At 46.9% G+C, this 17,777-nt stretch overlaps 1 protein-coding gene across 8 annotated transcripts in view; it reads left to right on the top strand.

Annotated features, from left to right (window-relative positions):
- FHAD1 (forkhead associated phosphopeptide binding domain 1) overlaps positions 1-17,777 on the top strand; it is a 165,429-nt gene that overhangs the window by 62,789 nt on the left and 84,863 nt on the right. For all 8 annotated transcript variants that reach the window (XM_027565334.1, XM_027565335.1, XM_027565336.1 and 5 more), the window contains exons 5-7: positions 1,576-1,685; positions 5,042-5,278; positions 15,877-16,000. In XM_027565334.1, coding sequence (XP_027421135.1) covers positions 1,576-1,685; positions 5,042-5,278; positions 15,877-16,000 — 471 coding nt within the window. The remainder of the gene's footprint in view (positions 1-1,575; positions 1,686-5,041; positions 5,279-15,876; positions 16,001-17,777) is intronic.

Raw genomic sequence — 17,777 nt, 5'->3', positions numbered from 1 at the left:
AAAAAAATTATTCAGTCTTGATGTGAATTGTGTCTGATATAATTCAGAGTGAGATCCCCAAACATAATGCCACATCCCCCAAAAGTCATGTAAACAGCCCTTGTAATAATGGGATTAATGAGCAAACAATCAGGAAAGCTTGTATGTTTATCAAGTGGGTCCCAGTTAATACATCAGGTAGGGTTGTACAGTGGAGCACAATGCTATCATTAAAAAGGATGTAGTACAGGGACTTCCCTGGTGGTCCAGTGGTTAGGAACCTGCCTCCCAGTGCAGCGGATGGGGATTTGATCCCTGATCAGGGAACTAAGCTCCCACGTGTCGAAGGGCAGCTAAGCCTGCACACCACAGCTAGAGAGCCCCCGTGCTCTGGAGCCCACCCGCCACAACTGGAGAGAAGCCCGCTCACCCACACGTAAGACCCAACACAGCCAAAGATAAATAAATATTTTTAAAAAGAACCAAGTACAGCTGCAAATGCTGATTTTTCTTTTTTAATATTGTTAGGTGAAAAGTAAGCTGGAGAAAATCTCTGTTATGTAAATCCATATTTGTTTTTGTTTGTTGGCTGTGAGATCTTAGTTCCCCAACCAGGGATTGAACCCGAGCCCTTGGCAGGGAAAGCAGAGTCCTAACCACTGGACAGCCAGGGTATTTCCCCATTTTTGTTTTTTGTTAAAGATACGACTAGGGCTTCCCTGGTGGTCCAGTGTTAAGACTTCACCTTCCAGAGCAGGAGGTACGGGTTTGATCCCTGGTAGGGGAGTTAAGATCCCATATGCCTCATGGCCAAAAACCTGAAGCACAGAGCGGTAGCAATATTGTAATGAGTTCAATAAAGACTTAGAAAGGAAAACAGGTCAGCCTCAAAAAAAAAAAAATCGTAAATAAAAGATGTGACTGCAGTTTAAAAATAGCTGGGCTTCCCTGGTGGCGCAATAGAGAAGAATCCGCCTGCCAGTGCAGGGGACACAGGTTCAGTCCCTGTCTGCGAAGATTCCACATGCCGTGGAGCCACTAAGCCCGTGCGCCGCAACTACTGATCCCACGTGCTGCAGCCACTGAACCTGCTCCCTAGAGCCCGTGCTCTGCAGCAAGAGAAACCACTGCGGTGAGAAGTACCTGCACCACGACTGGAGGGTAGCTCCACTCACTGCAGTAGAGAGAAGCCCAATAAATAAATTTTAAAATACCCAGAGGGCCAGATTTGGCCGTAGGGCCGTAGTTTTCCCACCCCTGCTCTACATCTTCATTCTATTTACTCTCCAAAGAGCCCTTTATAATAGAGACTGTTAGTGTCCCTATATTATATATGCAGCTGAGAGAGATTAAATGACGTGCACAGGTCCTCAGCTCTTACACGGCATAGAAATAAGTCTGGAAAGGGCTGCATCAAAGTGCATCCGCACAGCTAACCCAGGGAAGGGGAAGAGGCGGCTCTTCCCCTTACCAACGTTCCTGTGATGATGTCATTGCATGAGTTTCATGAGTGTGAAGGTTAATCTGAAGATATCCTCTAAGATTTGGGGGAAACTTACAATCTCCTCTGCATTCTCTGTCGCCCATTTGTATTAGTGTGGACCAATGCCGTGGATCTGTCAGACCAACCAGTGGCTGAGGAAATTCCTGGGGCAGGATCTGCCAGAGAGATGTTTGTGGATCATGACTTGGCCCAGCAGGAGAAGGTGAGGGATCTTGGGGAGGACAGAGCTGCAGTAGCAGGAGGGACCCACAGAGGGCTTGCCACTGCCTCTTGCTCTTTGTGACTCTAGAAGTGCCTTTTTTTTTTTTTTTGACTACTTCCAAGAAATCACCTCTTGCTCCCAAGACATTCAGCCAAAAGTCTGGTTACTGCTCATTTTGTCCCAAACAGCATCTACCACTGCAAGGTACTGAGCCCCTCCTGTGTGCTGGGCCATGTCCTATGCACTTGACATTTCCTTGGCTTGTTAATCCTTATCATCTTCAGGATAGATTTTATCTCCCTCACTTTGCAGATGAGGAAACCGAAGCTCAGAGAGGTTAAGTAACTTGTTTAAGGTTGCCCAGGGTAAGGAGCAGTGTTAGGACTCAAACCTAGGTCTGGTTAACTTCCCAGCGAGTACTTCTAACACACACATAGTAATCACTTGGTCAGCTTCGAGTGATGGAACAGTGATCATGGATAAATACATTTCTGGCAGGAAGAAGTGAACACTGAAGTCAGGGAGGCCCGAGCAAAGAAAGAGACTCCTTAAAGAATTAGGGAGGTTCAAAGAAGGAGAAGAGGTGAATTCAAACCATCCTGGGAAGGACCCGGGTTGATTTCTCCCCTCTTACACATGACCTGAAAATTATTCTAAAAGAAGCAGTCTGCAATATCTCGCTTTCCTCAAAGGCCAGGGCCTGGGCCTGCAGCAATTCTCGGAGTCTGTGAGGAACAGAACTACCTGGGGTCTTTGTCAGACATGGAATCCAAACTTCAGGAGGTAGGGGATTCCGACAAAGGTGTCCTGAGACAAGACTGTAAGAATTGTTGCAGGGAGGTGAGAAGCCAGGCTTGGATGTAACAAGCCACCCCTAAAGCTTAGGGGCTTAAAACAGCAACTCATTATTCCCCAGAATCTCCAGATTGACCTGGAAGTTTCCTTTGCTCCTGTCCCCTGACCTCACTCACTAGACTGCAGTCAGCCCACGACCTGGCCCAGCCGGTGGTCTCCCTGATGGCCTCCTTCCCAGGACTGGAGCCTCAGCCAGGATGCCTGGACTGGTGCCCCCTTTCTGTTTGTGGTTTTTCATCACAGCACAGTGCTCTCAGGGTTCCCAGGGGCTGGAACACAAGCTCACAGCCTGTAAGAACTTGCCTGGGGATTGTGCAGCCACACCTCCATTACCTTCTGTTGGTTAAAGAAGTCCCAGGGCCAGCCTACACTTAGAGGGCAGGAAAATAGACTAGATGGCAAAGCTGCAAAGTGTTTGTAGCCATTTTTCAAACTGCCTCCATTTTTAAATTGGAAATATAGTGCAACCACGGTTATAATTTTTTTCTATTTATAAGCCATTTATGCCCTGACTTGCCAGGACTCCTTCAGGTGACAGTAAAGAAATTAGCTTGGTGGAGGGGGAAGCATTTATTGGCTCCTCTTATTGGAATATTTAAAGGGCTTCTAGCTTCAGGTATGGCTAGATCCAGGAGCTTGAATCTTGTCATCAGAACACTTCCTACCACCAATCTCTCCTCTCTGTTTCCCTCAGAGTCTGGCTTTCTGCATAAGGCCAGTTTTGTGTGTTGAAAAAGGCAAACTCAGGCAAACAAGCCTCTAAATGTAAGGTCTGTGGTCCAAAAGGAGGCACGAGATCCTCGCCCTCTGTAACCGACATGTGAAATCTTAAACTTTGATTGACCAGCTTGGGTCACATGCACTGGGCTCCCTCCAGGAAGGGCATTGGGGGCTGGGGGGGTGGCGCTCACCAGGAAGACAGAACCCACACCAGTCCGCTGCCTTCTGCAAACTTATATTTCAGCACCAACACAGGGCCTGGTATATAGTGGCTGCCCAGAGAGTGTTTGTTGCATGAAAAATAAATAAGCACCTGGCTGATCATAATAGGATGAAAGAGGGGGGCAGATTTCCCAGGAGCAGGTAATCTGTTTGGTACTCTCTCTTGAAATTTTGCCACCAGCATTTACAGGGACCCAGAGGAAGACCTGGAGAAGGAAATGGCAACCCACTCCAGTGTTCTTGCCTGGAGAATCCCATGGACAGAGAAGCCTGGTAAGCTGCAGTCCATGGGGTCACGCAGAGTCAGACACGACTGAAGCGACTTAGCAGCAGCAGCAGCAGAGGAAGACCCTTGGCAGCAGCTGGCAATGTCAGATAAGCTTCCTCCTGACTAAGATCCTGTCCTTCCCCAGGTCATAGAGCTGGAAGGTCTTGAGGCCAACTGGACAAGCTCCCCCGGGAATGAGCCAGCCTGGAAATTGCCTGTTTACCTCTTTTTGTGTCTGCCTTTGAAAAGGCATCTGGTGAATTCTTTTTTCCCCAGTTTTCTTGACATTTTGTTGATAACTGCTGGTGAGAAGCTTGGGGGATTTTTTTTTTCCTTCCACTTTTGGAAAACCTAACAAATTCTTTTATTAGAACTTTTTCTTTGGAGAGATGGAAGACACAGTTAATTACACCTGTGGGTGAAGTCTGCCAGCGATGTTGCTTTTCCAGCCCAAAGTTTACACCAGCCCGCACAAATAATCACCATTCCCGTCTCATTTACTTCCCAGATCCAGTGACCTGGAAAAAAAATCCTTAAATGAATTGCCAGAGAGGCAGGAAGTACTAGAAGAGAGGAAAGGGAAAATAAATATTTCAGAATGTATTAAATGTTTTAAGTTTAAAAAAAAAAATAGCCCTTGTTATAAGTAGAATGTGATTGAACAGAATCTTGATTTCCTAGTTACCTTTCCTAGGTCCCCAGTGTGCTAGGCTGAATATTATAAATAAAAAATTATAAACTTTCCAGCAACAAAAGTTCCCAAGTGGGATGGTTATTCTTAATGTGAAAGGATAATTCTCAGTAGTTTCAGTACCTGTGAGCTATAGACATCCACCCGTGTGTGCAGGCTAAGTCGCTTCAGTCGTGTCTGACCCTTTGCAACCCCATGGACTGTAGCTCACCAGGCTTCTCTGTCCATGGCATTCTCCAGGCAAGAATACTGGAGTGGGTTGCCATGCCCTCCTCCAGGGGATCTTCCCGACCTAGGGGTCAAACCCACATCTTTTCTATCTCCTGCATTGGCAGGCGAGTACTTTACCACTAGCACCAGCTGAGAAGCCCAGACATCCATTACAGATATCGATATACAAGGACATCATTTCAACCAAATTCTTGACTCTTTGAGGTTTTCTCAAATGACAGAGATAGCCTTGAGAATCTGCCTTGTCCTTCCCTGCCTGCCCTCACCTTCCCAGAGAATGATACCATATTTTTCCTATATTTTTTTCAGTGGGCTCAGCCTTACACCCAGACCCACACCCACTAAACTTCCCATCTGGCCTCCACCCAGGATGAAATAATTCTGCTGCTGGGAAAAGAAGTCAGCCGTCTATCGGATTTCGAACTCGAATCCAAATACAAAGATGCCGTGATCGTGAACCTTCAGAACGAAGTGGCCCACCTGAGCCAGAAGCTGTCAGAAACAGCCACCTCCAGACAGAATGAGAGGGTGGTCCCACCCAAGCTCCAGGTTCTGGAGGAAGACGATGATGCCCAACAGAGAGAAATCGAGAACTTGAAAAGCCAGGTAGGGGGAGGAGGGGTGTGGGACGGATTGGGAGGTTGGGATTGGCATACACACACTCTTAATTGTTTGGTTGCTAAGTCATGTCCGACTCTTATGCGACCCCATGAACAATAGCCCACCAGGCTCCTCTGTCCATGAGATTTTCCAGGCAAGAACACTGGAGTGGGTTGCCATTTCCTTCTCCAGGGGCATGTCCCCAACCCAGGGATGGAAACTGCAGCTCCTGCCTTGGCAGGCGGATTCTTTACCACTGAGTCACCAGGGAAGCCCCACACTCTTAATACCATGTATAAAATAGATGACTCATGAGAACCTACTGTATTGCACAGGGAACCCTACTCAATGCTCTGTGGTGAAATAAATGGGAAGGAAGTCGAAAAAAGAAGGGATATATGTGTATATGTAACCGATTCACTTTGCTGTGCAGCAGAAACTAACACAACATTCTAAAGCAACTATACTTTAATGACAGTTAATTAAAAAAAAGAAAAACCAGGTAGGGGTTGAAGACAAGGGGTCAGAGCCTTAGGGTGGTGACTCAGGGTGATGGCTCTCAGGTGGAGCCTCGGGGAGCACCAAGGGTATCCACCCGGATAGTTGGAAACGGGTGGTCAGCACAGATGGTGGAGAAGAGCACAGATCCAGGGAGGAGAGACTTGGTAGGTTCCTAGCCTGCTAAGAACAATACTATTAATACCTTTGATTAAGTGCCTTCTTCAGTCGTGTCCGACTCTGCAACTCTATGGACTGAGGCCTGCCAGGCTCCTCTGTCCATGGGATTCCTCAGGCAAGGAGACTGGAGTGGATTGCCATACCCTACTCTAGGGAATCTTCCTGACCCAGGGATCGAACCCTGGTCTCTTACGTCTCCTGCCTTGGCAGGCAGGTTCTTCACCACTAGCACCATCTGGGAAGCCCCTGACCACACATATGATTCTACAGATGAGGAGACCCAGGTAGGCTCGGAGATACCCAGGAACTTGTTACAGCTTGCGCAGTTAATGAGAGGGGGCTGTGTGACTTGAGCTCCCCTCTGCCCCTTCCACCCAGCTCTGTGGCTTTAGTGACCACCTCTCATGCTCACCTGGCCCCAGCCAGAGAGGACTGGAGATGGGGAGAAGGAACCTCCAAGTGTTCCAAACACCAAGGCCTTTATTAAAAAAAAAGAAAAACCAGGTAGGGGTTGAAGACAAGGGGTCAGAGCCTTAGGGTGGTGACTCAGGGTGATGGCTCTCAGGTGGAGCCTCAGGGAGCACCCTGAGAGCACCCTGAAGGCAGCTGCTGCTTCATTTATGGAGAATTTCACCCAAAATTCTCCACCCAGGATGCCTGGATTTATAGTCAAGTTCCTTTCTCTTGAAACTAGATCCAAAAAAAAAAATTTTTTTTTTAAGGAATGACTTTAGGCCATTGATCTTGTACACAAATTATATCTCAACATATGTGAAAGTAGCTCAGTTGTGTCTGACTCTCCCCACGGACCATACAGTCCGTGGAACTCTCCAGGCCAGAATACTGGAGTGAGTAGCCCTTCTCTTCTCCGGGGGATCTTCCCAACCCAGGAATGAAACCGGGGTCTCCTGCATTGCAGGTGGGTTCTTTACCAACTGAGCCACCAGGGAAGCCCATATCTCAGCATCGTTGATAAGAAAAAGAAATGGGCCCCTGATGAATTTTGGCCTCAGTGCGTAATTCTGCTTAAAGCCATAGCCACGTTTGGGGCCTCGGTTCCCTGATTCTCTGTTTACTGCCTTCCCCTTCTGTAACCGATTCTAGGTGCGCAGTTTCAGTCCTAGAAATGGTGCCCTAGAAAGGAGTATGGGGAACCTAGGAGATTCTATCAGGAGACTGTCAGCTCCATGAAGGCAAAGGTTGGTCCTAGTAACCTTCCAAAACTCTGATAGGTCTGTGTCTGTTCTTCATCCATCCATTCATTCATTCAAATCAGTATTTGCGGGGGCCACCCCTGTGTCATGCTGTCTTCCAGGTTCTGTGAATTCCGCAGAAACAAGGAAGACATGATCCTTCCCCCTGTTTTGTTCTAGTGAGGGGGACAGAATAAACCAGAAAACAGAATAGATGTTCTAGTATTTCAACGAAGCAGTGACTCTCTTTTGAACCTATTTTTGAAGAAAACACTGAAAGCAGCAAGTCCTTCAGGAACCCCTGCTGCAAACAGCTACCGTGACGTGTAACTGATGCACTGAGGAGCACCTTCTCGAGCTGAACCCAGTTTTGCTGAAATATCCTTTTCAGTTATCCTCCCATTTCAGAGCTTTCCTGACTTAATGTCACAGGCACATGGACAAGACTGAATTATTCTCATATATCTTTTTTTTTTCAGTTGAAACATATTTGACATATAATATTATAGAATTTCCACATATCTTTGAATATCAGCCAGTCACAATTTGAGTATTATTTTAAGTGGCTGATGATATCTAGAGGGAAAAAATTTTTTTTACAAAGATATTATCTAGAAATAATTACACTGATTCATCATCCTGTTACCTCCTCCACCTCTGGAGTTTTACTTATAACTGAAGGAGAATATTTTGTAACAAGACATCTATGAACCGGAGGCTGCCCTGGTTTGAACTCAAATCGAGTTGCATCCACTCACGTTTCAGCTTCTTCAATATTCTACTGCCTGCAGAACATTCAGCCAGAAGCAGAAGCCGCATGGCTGGTTGAATTATCGTTCTGATTACCGTATGCATTCTCCTTAGTCCCTGAAAGCGTGTACGTAATGACTTGCTCTCAAAGATCTTCGATCCCCTAGAAATATCGCTAGAAAATTCTTACCTGCATGTGTTCTTATACGCCTGTGCTAATTAGAAACCAAATTAGTATCTTGAAACAGTCACTCCTCCTGGCACTATTAATTTTCTTATGATTCTGGGCCCATTTTATTACATAGTGTAACAGACATTAAACATCTTGGAATTTATGCCAATTACAGACAACATGGATATTTGTTTTGGTAGTAAAAGTAACAAAGAGGTTTGAAACACTCTCTTTTTTTTTTTTTTTGGCTAAGCTGGGCCTTCGTTGTGTGTGTAGGCTTTCTCTAACTGCGGAGCACAGGCTCGTAGTTCCTTGACCCGGGATCAAACCCACGTCCCCTACATGGGAAGGTGAACTGTCAACCACTGGACCACCAGGGAAGTCCCTTGAAGACTCTTGAGTTTGTCAGCAATCCAAAATCCTAAAACTCTGACACTTAAAATGAAATATTTTAAATCTGTCAAAAGCACTGGAGTCTTTAGAGGGGAACGTATGTTTTCCCTTCTGGAAGTTTGTCTCTGTGTGTTCTTCCTTATGCAAATAAACCCATTAAGCTGAGAAGAGCTAGAAACAGTTTGCTTAAGTGTTCCAAGTACCTTTTATGGGAAAGCTGCATTCCACCACCGCCACCACCCACCCTCTTTCATCTCCTCAGTAAGAGATGAAAGAATTTTTTTCACTCAAAGTCCAAAGCACAAACATGCAAAAGTATAGCCTTGGGGAGGCTGGTGGGCAGAGTGGCCTGTGTCGCCCACCACCACCACTCATAGAAGGTGGTCATGTACAAATGTGAGATTTGGACCGTAAAGAAAGCGAGCACTGAAGAATTGATGCTTTAGAAATGTGGTTTGGAGAAGACTCTTAAGAGTCCCTTGGACAGCAAGGAGATCCAGATCCAATCCTAAAGGAAATCAACTCTGAATATTCATTGGAAGGACTGATGCTGAAGCTGAAGCTCTAGTACTCTGGCCACCTGATGCAAAGAGCCAACTCACTGTAAAAGACCCTGATGCTAGGAAAGATTGAAGGCCAAAGGAGAAAGGGGCAACAGAGGATGAAATGGTTAGATAGCATCACTGACTCAATGGACATTAATTTGAGGAAACTCTGGGAGATGGTGGAGGACAAAAGAGTCTGGCATGCTACAGTCCATGGGATTCCAAAGAGTCGGACACAACTGAACAACTGAACAGTAGCCTGGGAGAGGTTGGGGGCCAGAGTGGCCTGTGTCCCCTCCCCCCCCCACCCCGCCACCTTCTAGAGTAGACCTGTCCCAATAATGTTTCAGATGCCCCAGGGGATAAGTATCTATAACCATCATAAATGTCATAGACTCTCAACCATGGTGGTGCATGAAACGAGAAAGAAAACTTGTGAGACCTTGACACTTCCGCTAATTCTCTGAGAGTAAGAATAACAAGATTTTCAGGCACAGAAACCAGGACCAAAGGCTGTGAGCGCCATCTGGTGGCAAGGTCACCACAGTTCAGTTCAGTCGCTCAGTCGTCTCTGGACTCTTTGCGACCCCATGAATCACAGCACTCCAGGCCTCCCTGTCCATCACCAACTCCCAGAGTTCACTCAGACTCACATCCATCGAGTCAGTGATGCCATCCAGCCATCTCATCCTCTGTCGTCCCCTTCTCCTCCTTACCCCAATCCCTCCCAGCATCAGAGTCTTCCAATGAGTCAAGTCTTCGCATGAGGTGGCCAAAGTACTGGAGTTTCAGCTTTAGCATCATCCCTTCCAAAGAAATCCCAGGGCTGATCTCCTTCAGAATGGACTGGTTGGATCTCCTTGCAGTCCAAGGGACTCTCAAGAGTCTTCTCCAACACCACAGTTCAAAAGCATCAATTCTTCGGCTCTCAGCTTTCTTCACAGTCCAACTCTCACATCCATACATGACCACTGGAAAAACCATAGCCTTGACTAGACGGACCTTTGATGGCTAAGTAACGTCTCTGCTTTTGAATATGCTGTCTAGGTTGATCATAACTTTTCTTCCAAGGAGTAAGCGTCTTTTAATTTCATGGCTGCAGTCACCATCTGCAGTGATTTTGGAGCCCAAAAAAATAAAGTCTGACACTGTTTCCCCATCTATTTCCCATGAAGTGATGGGACCAGATGCCATGATCTTCGTTTTCTGAATGTTGACTTTTAAGCCAACTTTTTCACTCTCCTATTTCACCTTCATCAAGAGGCTTTTTAGTTCCTCTTCACTTTCTGCCATAAGGGTGGTGTCATCTGCATATCTGAGGTTATTGATATTTCTCCCGGCAATCTTGATTCCAGCTTGTGCTTCTTCCAGTCCAGCGTTTCTCATGATGTACTCTGCATATAAGTTAAATAAGCAGGGTGACAATATACAGTCTTAACATACTCCTTTTCCTATTTGGAACCAGTCTGTTGTTCCATGTCCAGTTCTAACTGTTGCTTCCTGACCTGCATACAGATTTCTCAAGAGGCAGGTCAGGTGATCTGGTATTCCCACCTCTTTCAGAATTTTCCACAGTTTATTGTGATCCACACAGTCAAAGGCTTTGGCATAGTCAATAAAGAAGAAATAGATATTTTTCTGGAACTCTCTTGCTTTTTCCATGATCCAGCGGATGTTGGCAATTTGGTCTCTGGTTCCTCTGCCTTTTCTAAAACCAGCTTGAACATCTGGAAGTTCACGGTTCACGTATTGCTGAACCCTGGCTTGGAGAATTTTGAGCATTACTTTACTAGCGTGTGAGATGAGTGCAATTGTGCGGTAGTTTGAGCATTCTTTGGCATTGCCTTTCTTTGGGATTGGAATGAAAACTGACCTTTTCCAGTCCTGTGGCCACTGCCGAGTTTTCCAAATTTGCTAGCATATTGAGTGCAGCACTTTCACAGCATCATCTTTCAGGATTTGAAATAGCTCAACTGGAATTCCATCACCTCCACTAGCTTTGTTCATAGTGATGCTTTCTAAGGCCCACTTGACTTCACTTTCCAGGATGTCTGGCTCTAGGTCAGTGATCACACCATCGTGATTATCTGGGTCATGAAGATCTTTTTTGTACAGTTCTTCTGTGTATTCTTGCCACCTCTTCTTGATATCTTCTGCTTCTGTTAGGTCCATACCATTTCTGTCCTTTATCGAGCTCATCTTTGCATGAAAGTATCTTGGTATCTCTTAATTTTCTTGAAGAGATCTCTAGTCTTTCCCATTCTGTTGTTTTCCTCTGTTTCTTTGCATTAATTGCTGAAGAAGGCTTTCTTATCTCTTCTTGCTGTTCTTTGGAACTCTGCATTCAGATGCTTATATCTTTCCTTTTCTCCTTTGCTTTTTGCTTCTCTTCTTTTCACAGCTATTTGTAAGGCCTCCCCAGACAGCCATTTTGCTTTTTTGCATTTCTTTTCCATGGGGATGGTCTTGATCCCTGTCTCCTGTACAATGTCACGAACCTCAGTCCATAGTTCCTCAGGCACTCTATCTATCAGATCTAGGCCCTTAAATCTATTTCTCACTTCCACTGTATAATCATAAGGGATTTGATTTAGGTCATACCTGAATGGTCTAGTGGTTTTTCCTGCTGCTGCTGCTGCTACTAAGTCGCTTCAGTCGTGTCCGACTCCTCGCGACCCCATAGACGGCAGCCCACCAGGCTCCCCCGTCCCTGAGATTCTCCAGGCAAGAACACTGGAGTGGGTTGCCATTTCCTTCTCCAATGCATGAAAGTGAAAAGTGAAAGTGAAGTTGCTCAGTCGTGTCCGACCCTACTTTCTTCAATTTCAGTCTGAATTTGGCAATAAGGAGTTCAGCTCCTTATTGCCAAATCACAGTCAGCTCCTGGTCTTGTTTTTGTTGACCGTATAGAGCTTCTCCATCTTTGGCTGCAAAGAATATAATCAGTCTGATTTCAGTGTTGACCATCTGGTGATGTCCATGTGTAGAGTCTTCCCTTGTGTTGTTGGAAAAGGGTGTTTGCTATGACCAGTGCATTTTTTTGGCAAAACTCTATTAGTCTTTGCCCTGCTTCATTCCGTATTCCAAGGCCAAATTTGCCTATTACTCCAGGTTTTCTTGACTTCCTACTTTTGCATTCCAGTCCCCTATAATGAAAAGGACATCTTTTTTGGGTGTTAGTTCTAAAAGGTCTTGTAGGTCTTCATAGAACCATTCAACTTCAGCTTCTTCAGCATTACTGGTTGGGTCATAGACTTGGATTACTGTGATATTGAATGGTTTGCCTTGGAAACAAACAGAGATCATTCTGTCATTTTTGAGATTGCAACCAAGTACTGCATTTCGAACTCTTTTGTTGACCATGATGGCTACTCCATTTCTTCTGAGGGATTCCTGCCCGCACTAGTAGATATAATGGTCATCTGAGTTAAATTCACCACACCGTTGCCCAAATACCTGGGCATGCCCGCCCCTTACCCCAAGTCTTTTTTTTTTTTTTTTTTAATGTGAAGCCTGCAGCCTGGTCTGACAGTAAACAGGGAAATTCTTGTATTTTCTCTTTTTTTTAAGATTATTTTTATTTAAGATGTTGAGTCACTATTTACTCTTATAGCAGTTATTTTAAATTTAATACATGTTTTTTAAGTTTAGAAAGCAAGGGGCTTCTAAGAAAAATGCTAAGAAATTATAGTGGGACCAGCAAAGAGATATGGCAAAAATAGTGAAAGTGGTATTTGAATGACTGAAGTTTAAGAACTCTCTTAGGTGGGGTTGCCAGATAAAATAAGGATACCCAATTAAATTTGAATATTAGAATATCTTTTTTAGAGTATGTTCCACATACTGCATGGGACACACAGGAAAATGTTATCTGTCATTTGCATCCTTTTTTTCTCCCCCAAATCCGGCAACCTTACCTTAGGAAAACAAAGAAATTGCATCCTGCTGCTTGTCGCTTCTATTTTGATCTATCAAAACAAGCTAGTTCTCATCTTGTCTACGGACTATGTGGCATTTCTGGCCCAATAAGCATGTCCCTGTGGGAGAACTGAGTCCTGACGTCTGAAAAATCAAAGCCGCGAAGGCCCACAGCACACCCTGGGAGGGAAAAGGCCTGGCCACTCAGACCAAGCAGTCCGATGAGTCAGATGAAGAGGGAGGGGGTTCTGGCCCACCTCCCTTCCCCAGCCTCTCGGGTACCTGTGAGAGGTGGTTCTCTCTTGCAGTAAATGCGGCAGCTACTTTCCAGCCCTTACCAGGGCTGCTTTCCAAGGACATCCTTCCAGGGCCCCTGCCCTGCATATGGATCCCTGGAGAGGGGCTGGCCCTCAAGTGGGTTCTGAGCCAGGGACTTCCAGAGTTCTTGGAGCAGCCAGCCCATGGTCATCCCACTCATGATTCCTGTATTTCCTCCTAATAACAACCACAGCAGTGTTAAAGTGAGCCTGAGCAAGACTTATAAATGCACACAAAGATTCCCAACTCCTTTCCCCAGAGACAGACAAGGGAAGCTGAAGCTAAAACACACCATGGGTAGTCAGCTGAGAGGACCGTGACACCTCATCCCTCTATGCTGTGTGCCAGGCATAATCTGATTACTTGCACACATGACTAATTTGTTAAGATACTTCTAACAGGGATTTCCTGGTGGTCCAGTGGTTAAGACTCCAAGCTCCTGAAGCAGAGGGCACAGGTTTGATCCCTGGTTGGGAAACGAAGATCCGACATGCCGCAAAGCAAGGACTGGGGAAAAAACTATACTTCTAGCAATCCTATCAGACTGGGACTGCCATCACCCCACGTACAGACTGAAAATAAAATACGGTGTCTTCCTGTGTTCACAGGGCCCGTAACAGGCAGAAACAGGACTTGAAGCCTACAGTCTGGCTCCCAAGTCCACGCTATGCTTTAGAGCCTCTAACTTTTCATGCTGCTTCCTAGGGCCACCTGGAAAAGTGGAAACGGGCCCCTAGAGGCTGGGTTTGAATCCTTCTCCGCCTCTGACCAGCCCCGTGATCCTGAGCAGGGGACTTTACCTCTCCCAGTCTCAGTCTGCCCTCTTGCAAATGGGAAGCCTGCTGGGAACATCAGCCTTCGGCAATGCTGTGAGGAGTATCCATGTAGCATGTGCACATGAGTTGTGTAAACTCCGGAGTGTTGTATAAGCGATTTGCTGTTCTCATTAAAGGAAATTCATTATATAATGAATATATATTCATTATATATATTCAGTATATATTGAAGAGATGGCAGACCCCATCTCTTGGGGGCTTCCCAGTGGTAAAGAATCCGCCTGCCAATGCAGGGGACATAGGAGACATGGGCTTGATCCCTGAGTTGGGAAGAACCCCTGGAATAGGAAATGGCAACCCACTCCAGTGTTCTTGCCTGGGAAATCCCGTGGATGGAGGAGCCCGGCGGGCTACAGTCCCTGGGGTCACAGAAGAGTCGAACGTGACTGAGCACACACAACACCCTCCTGTCTCTTGAATTTCACTCTGCATACAGTCAGTGCTGGATGATTCAGCACCAACGGCTGGCCTGTTTATGGCTAAAAGGCCACAGATGGTGATCTCGGAGAGGCAACAGTGAGCGGTGGCTTGAAGCAAGGTCTTAGTTCCCTGCCCTGGAACTGAACCTGGGATAAAAACCAGGACTCCTAGCCACTGGACCATCAACAGCTAGAGGCTAGAAGCAAATCTCCCCTGGCTCTTGCTCCCATTGAAAAATGCATTTCTTGTGGAGGCAAAAACTGTAAAAAAAGAAAAACAGGTACAAAGTTAACTGTTTCGGACACAGCAGGACAACTGCAAGAGCACAAAGAGAAACAGTTTGTTTCATTAAGACAGAGATGCACACCCGGGGAGAAACGGTCTGGGCGTCGCTTCAGCGAGGAGGAGCCCAGGGCAGATGTGGTGAAATCATGTGTATAGGGCGATTCTTTCAAGTCTTTGTTGTTGTTGTTCAGTGGCTCAGTCTTGTGGAATTTGTCCAAACTCAGGTCCATCGAGTCGGTGATGCCATCCAACCATCTCGCCCTCTGTCGTCCCCTTCTCCTCCTGCCGTCAATCTTTTCCCAGCATCAGGGTCTTCTCTAGTGAGTCGGCTCTTTGCATTATGTGGCCACCCATCCAGTGGGTCTTTGTTTACCTTTGGCCAATTAAATGGTTTCTTTTTCCACATGGGACCTACCCTAGGATCCTCCCCAACATGTGTGCACAGCTTTTTCCCAAGGTAGATTCCAGCCCAGCAGCCAATGAGGGATGGGGCTTGACATCACGTATTATGGGATGGTGACCCCTCCTTTGGTATCCCCAAAGAGCCTTTCTGCACATGTGCAGCGACTCCCTTGCCCCAATGGGAAATACGTGACCTCTTGGTCTTGTACTCAAACAAGGTTTTGCCCCTGTCTGTCCCCGACATAACTGATGTGTCCACAGGAGGCAAAGTCCAGCCATTTACCCTGTTCCTGTCGTCGTTTCCATCTCACAGTGCAAACAGGAGGCTGGTTGTAAATGCCTAACCTGGAGCCCACCTACCTCCTGTCTTGGGAAATGTAAACAGAAGGTTGGTTGTAAGTATCCAGCCTGAAGCCCATCTGCCTCCTGCCTCAGTCACAGGAAGGGATCCAGGGAAAGGGCACCTGAGCCCCTGGGTGACCACAAAGGTAAGGTTTGTGTCTTGATGATATAGGACACGGTGGTCACTGAAGATAGGCACCCTCCCGTCTCTCCCACCAGTTATAACTGAAAAGCTTGGTTTCCCCAACACCCCAACCCAAGATCAACCCGACTCTTTTTGTCCAGCCCTGGAGAAGTGTGTCCTGCAAAGCCGGCTGACCCCCCTCTGACTGTGTGTTGCCTCTTCCCACAGATCAGTGCCCTGCAGCAAGGCTACAGCCAGGTGCTGTGCCAAACCCTGTCTGAGAGGAACCTGGAAATCACGTCCCTGAAGAACCAGGGTGAGAACTTGAGGAGGGATAATGCCATCACTTCAGGTGAGGTCCTTCTGGATTTGCTCCTGAGAACTGCCTCCCTCCCCCTGCAGACATCACCAATCTATCACTGCACCTGCCTCCCTCCCCCTGCAGACATCACCAATCTATCACTGCACCTGCTTCCCTCCCCCCACAGACATCACCAGTCTATCACTGCACCTGCCTCCCTCCCCCTGCAGACATCACCAATCTACCACAGCACCTGTGCCCGTGACCTGGGTGCAGCCTCAGGGATCTCAGCAACCCACCAGGCCACCAGTGTCAGTGAGTTAGAATTCTCCCTCAGTGCAGATTTCTTGCCACCTACTTCCTAGGGCAGGGCCTGATAAATACTGGAGAGAATGTTGTATCTTGACCAGGCTTCCCAAGTGGCTGCTGCCGCTGCTAAGTCACTTCAGTCGTGTCTGACTCTGTGCGACCCCATAGACAGCAGCCCACCAGGCTCCCCCATCCCTGGGATTCTCCAGGCAAGAACACTGAAGTGGGCTGCCATTTCCTTCTCCAATGCATGAAAGTGAAAAGTGAAAGTGAAGTCACTCAGTCATGTCCAACTCTTTGCGACCCCATGGACTGAAGCTCACCAGGCTCCTCCGCCCATGGTATTTTCCAAGCAAGAGTCCTGGAGTGGGGTGCCAGTGCCTTCTCCATCCCAAGTGGCTGGCTCAGTGGTAAAGAATCCATCTGCCAATACAGGAGATGTAGGAGACCAAGGTTCAATCCCTGGTCTGGGAAGATCTTCTGGAGAAGGAAATGGCAACTGCTCAAGTATTTATGCCTGGACAATTCCATGGGCAGAGGAGCCTGGTGGGCTACAGTCTATGGGGGTCACAAAGAATTGGACACAACTGAGCAACTGAGCACACACACACATATATCTTGTCTACGAGGTCACCTGAGCACTGGCCCCGCCAGGGAGAACATAGAACATAGGGTGACTTGGGTGGCTCCACAAGCCAGCCTGCCCAAGTGTGAACTAGAACATGGACAAAATGGGGTCACCGCTTTGGGTACCCATCATCTCACCCATTTTCACCTGAGCGCACTCGAGCCCAAGTGAGACCAACAGAGGTGGTTCCCTGGTAAAGGGCTTGGAGGTGGGGGCAGCCCCCACACAGCTGTGGCTGAGCCTGGGCTCCCTGGATTCCTTCATTCCTTCAGCATGCTGACTGAGCACCTGCGAGGTGTCAGGCCCTGTTCTAGGCTCTGGGGAGAGAGCTCTGAGCAAGACAGTCAGACCCCGTACTCACTGAAGGAAAAGGACGAATAAACGAACAGCCTGCTTCAGAGAGTGGTCGTGCTGTGGAGAAACTAAACTGTGTGACTTGGTGGCCTGTGCCTCAGTGGGGACCCAAGGGAGAACAGCAGAGTGGGTGTGAAACCGGGCAACTCAGGTGGGACTTGGACCCAGGCCAGAACATACTGTCTTTTAATTGAGGTCATACATCTGGGCTTTATTTATTCATTAATAAAGCTCAGTTTCTTGATGTCTTGTCACAGAGAGAATTCAGTGAGAGACAAAGTGATAGGTAAGAAGTGGATTTGTTTAGATAGAAACACACTCCACAGGCAGAGAGTATGGGCCATCGCAGAAGGTGAGCGGCCCTGAAATATGAGGTGGTTAATTTTTATGGGCTGGGTAATTTCATAGGCTAATGAATGGGAGGATTATTCCAAATATTTCAGGGAAGGGGCAGTGATTTCCAGAAATTGGGCCACTGCCCACGTTCTGACCTTGTATGATTGACCTCAGAACTGTGATGGTACTGGTGAGTGTGTT

This window comes from Bos indicus x Bos taurus, chromosome 16 (assembly GCF_003369695.1).
Source record: "Bos indicus x Bos taurus breed Angus x Brahman F1 hybrid chromosome 16, Bos_hybrid_MaternalHap_v2.0, whole genome shotgun sequence".
In the NCBI taxonomy this organism is placed as follows: Eukaryota; Metazoa; Chordata; class Mammalia; order Artiodactyla; family Bovidae; genus Bos; species Bos indicus x Bos taurus.
Note: the sequence above shows the minus strand (reverse complement) of the source record. Positions and strands in the feature narration are given on the sequence as shown.